Below are 10,893 nucleotides of genomic sequence, written 5' to 3'. Positions count from 1 at the left end.
ATGGTGGTGGTTGATCTGGTGTTTATTCTCTGCCCACCTTGACCATTGCCTGCTTGGTTTTCAGCAGCAATGCGTCTGGCTTGATTGTGAGCTATCAGGGCTATGTGTGCATACAGGATGAATATTGACAGAATCGTGATAACAAGTAGTGCAAAAGTTAGAGAATGTCTCCAGTCATAAATTCCTAGGCAAAGGTAATAATGGGTATCCAGTGGGACAATACGACTCCCATCAATCCCAAATATATTTTTTTATTTGGGCATTTCTTTTTGTATGTACAATCATTTTGAGGCGTCTGCGTGTAGTTGAGGGTAAAAGGCAGTTTTTTTTCTCGTTTTTCGAATAAAAAAAATTAGGGTAAGGGCTGTCAGAATAGGCTAGTAAGGGAAACTGGAAGCAGCACTTTTTTTTTTTTGGCCTCAGTATATCCCCGTAGTTTCTAAAAATGCCATTAATCCTTTCTGTGCATGAGAGACTACTTACACCGAACAGGCCTTGAACCGCAACCTCCGGATAACCGTTCCAGTGCTCTTACCTACTGAGCTATCCTCAGCAACTTTTCATTTCATTTTCTTTCATCATTTACAAACTTTATCATGCACGTGCTTATCAATTTAGGTAATTCGTGATAATGAACATCTGACTTAATTATTGCAAATTATAAGCAGCACTCGGGTGACATCAAGTTACGAGCATTGGGGCTAATTCAAATTAGCACTGAAAAAATGATGCACTCACTAACTTTAAATAAAAAACAGTGTGTAGGTCTGGTGTTTTGCTAAGAAACTTTGGGTCAATAGATAGAAGGGGCTGGTACTATGTTATTAACAATGAACAGGTATGTTTGAATGAGGAACTTGTGAAAAATGCTTGTTTTTTCCCACAAAATTGCAGAGTTTATTTTAAAATTAAATAATACGTGCATGCAGTGCACCATTATACAAATATAACATGGTTTGAGGGTGGACAGTAGATATTGGCTCCCCGAGGTATTGGAAGTTGACAAACTTTGTCAACTTCCAATACCGAGGGAAGCTAATATCGACTGTCCACCCGAAATAAACCATGTTATATTTGTTTTACTATACCTCATACATATTCAGTTGCCGAATTTTGTTTTATTATTATGCACCTAAAACAAACTTCGGGGAAACTTGTACAGCTCACCAAAAGATTCAACTCCAATTACTAGTTTGGTTCGTTTGCAATATAATACAGTTACTACAGTTGTAAATACAGTTGTTTGCAATGTGTACAACTTTCTTTTGTACAGGAGACATCTTTACACGGTCTATAAATTTTCTCCAGTACGGCATCATTGAGCTCTGGAAATTAACATTTACGCGAACCGTGCAATCATGCATCTCTCCTGGGCAATGTTCGCGCGTGCGTACTGCACCCGTGCAATAGTTCCTCGATTGCTCTGTAAAGCGCATGCGTAGTAGACTGTCGCACGGGTAACCCATGCGACAGTCTACTACGCATGCGTATTTACAATGTGGATGAATCCTCGCGCGCGCGTTTGGTAAACAGCAAGAATAACATCTGGCACGTGATGGTGAATTGACCAGTGAACGTTCGGCTCTCGATCATGAATATGTATGAGGTATAGTAATATGTACTGTCAAACATAGTACTCTCCGTGCAGCAAAAGTCTTGCATGTACACGTGTATGCACCGGGTAATTAGACACAATTGAAACAGTGCATGAAGACATTACAACACGGATAAAGCCAGTATCAGCTCATGGTTATGTGGTGGCACCATTTTTTTCAGCTGATGCATCGGCTGTAGCAAAGGGTCATCTGATTCTACAGTGTTCTTTGACAATCTAAGGTCTCGTTAAGCTGGCAAATAGTGGTAGGCATTCTGTAATGAATTCCAATTGTGTTGTAAAGTTAATGCAAGAATCTTTGTTGCAGACTTTGATGCCAGTCAGATAGTAAAGCACACATTGCCTGACGAAGATCCCTATTCCTCAGGTAGTAAATGATAACATTCAGCCAGCCATTGCACAACAGCAGAACATTTGTGAACATGCCTGCCAGGTACAGCGTCCGTGTGTTCTGTGGAGGCGGTATCAGCAACCTGATGACTGTAGGAATCCAGGTGATGACTAAAGTCCCTGTTATGATGATGATGGTGGTGGTTGATCTGGTGTTTATTCCCCGCCCACCTTGACCATTGCCTGCTTGGTTTTCAGCAGCAATGCGTCGGGCTTGATTGCGAGCTATCAGGCTGATGTGTGCATACAGGATAAATATTGACAGAATCGTGATAACAAGTAGTGCAAAAGTTAGAGAATGTCTCCAGTCATAAATTCCTAGGCAAAGGTAATAATGGGTATCCAGTGGGACAATACGACTCCCATTAATCCCAAATATTAAAATGCATAATATGCTCACTGCTGCCCATGTGCTCAACACAATTATCTTTGATCTGAACACAGTCATGATTGAAAGATATTTCAGAGGATTGGAAATGGCAATATAACGATCCACAGTCAGAACGAAAAGAGAAAAAATACTTAAACCGGCAAAGAGGTAACTAGTCACACCGTATACCACACAGAGAAAATTCCCCAGCAACCAAGATCCAGCAAACAATTCTGGTCATGCAAAGATCCAGCATAAACTGTTTGACAGATCAGACAGGGTGAGAGAAGCCATGAATATTTTGGTTGTTGGCTGGATGCTGGTGACACGACGTAAGGTGACAAGCATCAGTGGATTCAGTAAGACGCACAGAAAGATCGCAAAAACTGTCAAAACCGCTACCAACATAAACAATATTTTTGATTCTAGTTCACTCTCAACACTGTCTGCTGTTGAGTTAGAGGTGACAATTATTCCTTCATCTGGTGACCATGTAGTTTCCATGATGAGCAGAGGTGTTTATTGAAACTATTCCAGTGTAAATATTTTTTTGTCGTATTTACTCCTTGTGAAATCATTAACGCCATCACTTGACTTGTAAAAAGACAATCTTTGGCTTTGAGAAGTCTCCCAAATCTCTGGCTTTGTCACCCCAGTGGCTCATGGTCCAGGAGCCATCAAGATCACTGTGATGAACCACTGTATCAAAACTGTCGATGATGTCGATGATGCTTTGTAATGGAAGTCGACCGTTTAAGTTTGTGGTAACAAATGACTGTCTCTTGGCTCGTGTGCTGCTTGCCATTCTGCACAGGTTACAAAAATACTGAAACTTGGTTCTTGGAGTTGGTTCTGCTTTGAATGCAGTTCCTACATGGAGTACAAGGTTCTGATAAAACTCAAATCTGAAGCACATGTATCTAACTACATTTGTATTTGTCCAGACATACATGGGCCATTTTTTTCTATATGGTACACGCTACTAGACACAAAGAGAATAACATTTGTTGCTTCCTTTGCTCTCAGCATCCACCCAAACGGCTTTGTCCTGCAGCAGTTATGATTCCTGTTTTATGGGTTAGGATTGGCCATGCAGATTTGCACGCCTACAAGTTTGATGATATGATAGATAGATCTTGACTGATCATAGTGTAAATATAACCAGGCTTCCTCTGTCGCTTCCTTCACAAATGGCTGACTAAGGTGCACATTGTATCCGTGATACCGGTACATTTAGATGAGAACCTTAATGTTCTTACCCAGACCAAAATATTATTCATTTCCCTTAGGAAAAAAAGCCATTAGCAAAGCAAGCATGTTGGGAAATCAGTTAAAAGCATCCCCGGATGGATGGGTTGTATCCAGATCTTCAGACAGAGCGTTTGTTTGGTTTAGATTGCACAGTGAGACGTCAGTTTGTACTAAGAAGACCAGGACCGTCTTGTAAAAAGGCTCCTCTTTTGGTCACTCACACGTCCAGGAAGACACACAGAAAGATCGCAAGTACTGCCAACACCTTTACCAAAATCAACCATGATATTGATGTGAGTTCCTTCTCAACGTTGTCTTCTGTTGAGTTCAAAGTGACAAATGTTCTTGCAGACACAATTCACTTTCCGTGCCTGACAAGCAGGATGTATCAAATTTGTCTCCAAAGAATTTGTCTCAGAGCAATTTTTTTCCCAAGCAAATTTGATTAAGAAAGTGCATATAAACGATCCTACTGTCTTTCATTTGTTTGTGATTTACCACGATCAAATTAATGACATACTCAGTTTTGCCGCACTGAAAAGAGCTACATTGGGTTATTTGATGAAAATGTCATTCACTCTCACAATTATGGCCAATGCTTGTGCATAAAGCTTTCCTTTTTAATTTACACCACCAAATGACCCACATTTTTGTATGCCTCAATGAAAATGTCCAGGGTTAATTGTTTGATGGAGTTGTTATTAAGTCACACAAAGGCCTACTCCTTTCTTACTCCCAATGATGGCGCTAGCTGATGTTTACAATATCACTTACTTCAGGTACTTGTATGTTTGTCATGTCAATACAGTCACAATGTAAGAACAGTGAAGATGAAAGGTTTACTCCATCTCCGATTGTTGAACAATTAGGGCGATAAATAAAAGTGTCATCCATTTAAATTATCTTGATAAATACTTCAGGGCTTCATTTGAAGAGTGTCGCATAGTTTTAATCAATTTACCACACATAAAACATGCCCAATCTTTGGGTGTCGTATCTGAATTACGTTGCTAACGCACATAAAAAGTGTACCTTCGGATACTTTTAAACTACCTTTAACAAGCATGCAACATTTCCTCAGATCAGCTCATTAACTTATTTTTTACTGAACTCGTATCCCATTAAAAATTGAATAACACTGTATTTTATTGTAAAGATTGGATTTTTTCCTCTCTTTTTTGACTACTTCCCAGTTGCGCACCCCTCCTTTAAAGGTAGAGTCCATCATTTGCAGCCATCCGAGAAGTAACTGGCGTAATTATTGTTGAAAAACTAACTTGGTTGAAAGATAGTAAGGGGACTAAACTCCCTGTGAAATTATTCTTTCTGGGAAGCTGTCATTTTGAAGTAATCAACGAAAGAAGGCATTTCCAACGGTGATTCTTAAGAAGTACCGTAGGAAAATTTAAATTAGTAGTTCATTTTGTTATTCAGCGAAGCGCACACAAGTATTCGAACGACGCACACGCGCGCGCGGTTGTTATAATTCGTCGGATCAGTGCGCGACGTCGCGTATGGTTGCAATTCAAAACAATTCAAAACATGATTCAGCAACTTTTGATTTGAAATTGAGATCTTAGAATGCTGTTTTTCTCGGAATGTACAGCTGAAGCTTAGCTGAAACTTCATCAGGTTAGTTGCTCAGTATCCTTCATTAGATTTTGAACTCTTTTGTTGCTTCAAACGAACAAAATGCACAAATTACAAATGATGGACTATACCTTTAATGATTGTTATCGTTTGGATGATACCATTTCAGACTGAAGAATTCCATGGGATATTTAGTACCAGTCCTTTTTTCACTTCGAGCAAGGTTCTTCACATTACATGTAAATCAGTACATTTCCGCGTCGTTACCAGTGTTCCTAGAAATGCGCATGAGAGACTCCTTACACCTGCAAATATTCTTAAAGTCCGTTGCTTATCCCGCTTGTTCATCTTCAGATCTCGACCGTCATTTTTAATGATGTTGTCATCTTGATTGTATTTAATCATTTACAATTATACCTGTATATGTACAAGTTTATCGAAAAAGTAGCATTTACGTAACCATTATTGAACAGCCTTCTTAATTATATTGCAAATTATAAGCAGTGGGTGATACAAAGTTATGCGCCTTACAGTACTTAGAGCTAATTCAGGGGCACTTGAATAATGATGCACTCACTAACTTTAAATATAAACAGTTTATAGGACTGGTGTAATTGCTAAGAAACTTTGGGTCAATACTTCAATAGATATAGAAGGGGCTGGTACTATGGTACATGTCTTTACAATGAACAGGTGTATTTAAATGAGGAACTTGTGAAATATGACACATTTTTGACCCACAAATTTCAGAGTTACTTGTATTAAAAATTTAAATAGTACATGCATGCACCCTTATGTACTGCAAATCATAGTACTCTCCCTGCAGCGAAGGTCTTCCTTGTAAATTGTTTATAATAAGACACAATTGAAACAGTGCGTAAAGACATTACAACATGGATAAAGCCAGTATCAGCTCACGGTTACGTGGTGGCACCATTTTATTCAGCTGATGCATCAGCTGTAGCAAAGGGTCATCTGATTCTACAGTGTTCTTTGACAATCTAGAGTCTCGTTGAGCTGGCAAATAGTTGTAAGCATTCTGTAATGCATTCCAACTGTGTTGTAAAGTTAATGCAAGAATCTTTGTTGCAGACTTTGATGCCAGTCAGATACTAAAGTGCGCACTGCCTGACGAAGATCCCTATTCCTCAGGTAGTAAATGATAACATTCAGCCAGCCATTGCACAACAGCAGAACATTCGTGAACATCATGGCCAAGTAACTGTCATAAGGCTCCCATTGGTTTTGTGAATCGATCACTAACCTGATCACTGATGGAATCCAGGTGATGATTAAAGTCCCTGTTATGATGATGATGGTGGTGGTTGATCTGGTGTTTATTCTCTGCCCACCTTGACCATTGCCTGCTTGGTTTTCAGCAGCAATGCGTCGGGCTTGATTGCGAGCTATCACAGCAATGTGTGCATACATGATGAGTATTGATAGAATTGTGAAAACAAGTAGTGTAAAACTTAGATATTGTCTCCAGTCAAATCCTGCCAGGCAAATGTGATAACGGGTATCCAGTGAGACAATACGACTCCCAGGAATCCCAAATCCCAAAAGGCAGATAATGCTCTGTGCTGCCCATGTGCTAAACACAATTATTTTTGATCTGAACTCAGTCATGATTGAAGGGTATCGCAGAGGATGGGAAATGGCAATATAACGATCCACAGTCAGAATGAGCAGACAAAACATAATCAAACCAGGAAAGAGGTAACTAGTTACAATGTATATTACACAAAGAAAATCCCCCAGCAACCAGGATCCAGCAAACAATTCTGTTAAAGGAAGGATCCAGCATAAACTGTTGCACAGATCAGACAGGGTGAGAGAAGCCATGAATATTTTGGTTGTTGGCTGGATGCTGGTGACACGGCGTAAGGTGACAAGCATCAGTGGATTCAGTAAGACACACAGAAAGATTGCAAGTACTGCCAAAACTTTTACGAAAATCAACAATGTTGTTGAGGTAAATTCATTCTCATCTCCTGTTGTGTTGGTAGTGACGGTTATTCCTTCGGTGGATGACCATGTAGTTTCCATGATGAGTAAGGCGTTGGGTCAAAAATGGAAGTCTTGTTCTTCTTTCCTTTTCAAAAACTCAATATGATGAAAAGCCACTAAAAAGTTTGTTTCCAGCAGATTTTGTCATATATGTCAACTCTTGCTTGAGTGATGTCACCGCATGTTTTGTAGAAATACATCATCTTCAAGGATTCACCATTATCTCTTGCTACCGTACATGTTATTACTTTTTATTAGTCACACTTGTTTGTTGATTGTCCAACTGTCATCAATTTCTGCCTCAAACAGACATGTAGCAAGATTGCCGACATAAACATTAGGTGATGTATATCTAACCATCAGTTGGCTTTTAACTTGGCTGTTCACCAATTGCTGTCATTCTGAACAGTATACATATATTGTACAATACTCCACAGGCATAGCCAGGAATTTTAAACAAAGGGGGGGGGGTGAGTCAAGTCCAGCTAGCCTTGTAAACTCCTTTGTGTACGGTCTTTGTGATTAATAATTTCGTATTGGAGCGATATTGTTCATCATGTCATGGCAACAAATTATAGTCAATGAATGAATTTTGCGGAAGCTGTTTAAACATTCAACAGTGCTTCCTCCATGTACATGCAAATTATTACTGATGCTTTGTGCCTCGGTTTTCATCTGTGCATCTATGTACATAATTATCATGTGCGTAAATCGACGGGGGACAGCTGGAACCCCCCCCATTTGAAGCGGGGGACATTGTTTGGTCCCCCACTTTTTCTTCCCCGAATAAAAATTGTAGCCTACAATAATGATTCTATTGCTCAGAATACATGTACCATAGCTGATTCAATTACTCCAAACTCGAAACTTTAAAAGATGATCTTTTGCTCAAATTGGTTTTAGTGGTCAGAAATTGCCTCAGATCACACCACAGAAATTGCCTTTCCATAACTGCATGTCTCCCCAACTATATCCCCCATTTACATTTAACTCCCCACATTTTCATCCCCAACACTACGCCCTACCCGATCTATGATCGGGTAAATCAGCTTGTTTAATATAGTTCCACATATTCTGAAAATTCTGGTGAAATTACAGCATAGGGGCAGTTGTTCGTCGAGGTCTAATGCGAGCGTGGAGAACGAAGCCCTTGTGGCATGGGAATTCCAGATGCTCTGTGGTGCAATCTGAGGCGTTTCCTGGGCACTTTCCCTCGACTTTTTTTAGCAAAAGTTTTCAAAGTTATCAGGAGAATTCCTTTCATTGGTTTACACTTACTCTTATAAAGTTTTTTATATGTACTCAAAGTTGAGAACCATGTATTTCCATCTCCATATTAAAAACAAAATGGAAAAGGGATTAAATATGTATCACATGATTTGTAAATTGTTGCAAGGATGCTTCTGATGTTTACTATCCCTTCTGCAGTGTTTTTTCCCTTCAAAATTGAAAGTTTAAGTTGCTCAATATCAGGTACGAGTAGAACAGAACCATTAGGACGATGAAATAAAAGTTGAACCCTTAGGGCGATGAAATAAAAGTGTCATCCATTTACATGTAAATAATCGTGATAAAAGCTTCAGAGCTTCATTCGAAAAGTGTCGCATATTATAATTGAAAGCATACTAAGTTAATATAAAGGAATTAAAATAAAAATCGGTCATTTTGCTGAAAATGATGACACTTGGGCTATTTATTAATGGTACTAGGATCATTCGCTCTTTGTCCTTTTTTTTCCATTTGAAGCAACAAAACTGCTCAATATCTTTAGTAGGGTGCATTTTAATAAATAACCTGATGAACTTTTACAAAATATAGCTCACTGGCTACCATACACTTTGAGAAAACATGTACATCTATCCACAATCATTGTGGCTTGTATCTGGAATCCGTTGTTAATGCACATAAAAGTGTGCCCGCGGGCAGACTTTTTAAACCACCTTGAACAGGCATGCAACTTTGCCTCTGATCAGCTTTTAGTGCAGTTCCTTGATGGAGTGCAATTGTTTCTGTTGAAACTCAAATGCAAAGCAGATGTCGTGTATCCATTTTTCCTTCTATTCTTTCAGAAAACATTGGCAATTTGTTTTTATGGTACTAGCAGAAGACGCAAAGGGAATAACATGTGTTTTTTTTTCTTTTGCTCTCAGCATCCAACCAAATGGTTTTGTCTTACGCATATTTTTACTGCTTAATGCAAGAATCTTTGTTGCAGACTTCTATGCCAGTCAGATAGTAAAGAACGTATTGCCTGACGAAGATCTTTATTCCTCAGGTAGTAAATGATAACATTCAGCCAGCCATTGCACAACAGCAGAACATCCGTGAACATGCCTGCCAGGTACAGCGTCCGTGTGTTTTGTTGTATCAGCATCCCGATGACTGTTGGAATCCAGGTGATGATTAAAGTCCCTGTTATGATGATGATGGTGGTGGTTGATCTGGTGTTTATTCTCTGCCCACCTTGACCATTGCCTGCTTGGTTTTCAGCAGCAATGCGTCTGGCTTGATTGCGAGCTATCCGGGCGATGCATGCATACAGGATGAATATTGATAGAATTGTAATAACCAGAAGTGTAAAAGGTAGATAAAGTCTCCAGTCATATCGTCCTAGGCAAAGGTAGTAAGGGGTATCCAGTGAGACAACACGACTCCCATCAATCCCAAATACCAAAATGCAGAAAATGCTCATTGTAGCCCATGTGCTAAACACAATTATCTTTGATCTGAACACAGTCATGATTGAAGGGTATTGTAGAGCATGTGAAATGGCAATATAACGATCCACAGTCAGAATTAAAAGAGAACAAATGCCCAGTCCATTAAATAAGTTAAAAGTCACACCATATACAACACAGAAAAAATCCCCCAGCAACCATGATCCAGCAAACAATTCTGTTAAAAGAAGGATCCAGCATAAACTGTTGCACAGATCAGACAGGGTGAGAGAAGCCATGAATATTTTGGTTGTTGGCTGTATGCTGGTGACACGACGTAAGGTGACAAGCATCAGTGGATTCAGTAAGACGCACAGAAAGATTGCAAGTACTGCCAACACCTTTACCAAAGTCAACACAGCTGTTGATGTGAGTTCCTTCTCAACATTGTCTTCTGTTGAGTTTGAATTGACAATTATCCCTTCATCAGATGACTGTGTGGTTTCCATGATGACTAAAAGCAAGAGATGGTTTGCTCTGAAGATAAGCGTGCAATTTTTTGTGCGAAAAACACACACAAAAGTGTTAGTGAACTGTAGAATTTGTCATTAAATACCAACTTGTTTTAAGGTGATCTCATCGCTCGTCTTTAAGTAGAACAAATTCTCTTCCAGGATTCAGCAAAGTCTCAGGCTATGGCACATGTTGGCCACACTGTTTGCTGATTGTCCAACTGCCATAGTTTTTTTTTCAATCAAAATCTGTAGCAAAACTGCTGACAAAAATATTACATGTATGTGCTGAATCTGCCGAACATCTGTTGGCTATTAATGTAGCTGTTCACAAATTGCCGTCTCAGGCCCCTTGTGCTGCTTGTCATTCTGAGCAGGTTACATAAAGTACTCAAGCATCTTTGTTTTTAGGAGTGGGTCCTGCGTGAATGAAGTGTAATGTTTCCGCACAGTGTAGACACCAGTTGTCAATTGTGCCTTTTATTCATGCAAACACAA

At 39.4% G+C, this 10,893-nt stretch overlaps 2 protein-coding genes across 2 annotated transcripts; both read right to left on the bottom strand.

The window, feature by feature from the left end:
• Positions 1–6,284: 6,284 nt before the first annotated feature.
• On the bottom strand, positions 6,285–7,265 carry LOC119727252 (beta-1 adrenergic receptor-like). Its single transcript, XM_038199113.1, has one exon. It carries the CDS (start codon positions 7,263–7,265, stop codon positions 6,285–6,287), a length of 981 nt encoding a protein of 326 aa, XP_038055041.1.
• Positions 7,266–9,170: 1,905 nt separating this feature from the next.
• Positions 9,171–10,392, bottom strand: LOC119727251 (adrenocorticotropic hormone receptor-like). Its single transcript, XM_038199112.1, has one exon. It carries the CDS (start codon positions 10,390–10,392, stop codon positions 9,418–9,420), a length of 975 nt encoding a protein of 324 aa, XP_038055040.1. The 3' UTR covers positions 9,171–9,417.
• Between the last annotated feature and the right edge of the window lie 501 nt (positions 10,393–10,893).

Source organism: Patiria miniata, unplaced genomic scaffold, assembly GCF_015706575.1.
Source record: "Patiria miniata isolate m_02_andy unplaced genomic scaffold, ASM1570657v1 HiC_scaffold_20, whole genome shotgun sequence".
Taxonomy (NCBI): Eukaryota; Metazoa; Echinodermata; class Asteroidea; order Valvatida; family Asterinidae; genus Patiria; species Patiria miniata.
Note: the sequence above shows the minus strand (reverse complement) of the source record. Positions and strands in the feature narration are given on the sequence as shown.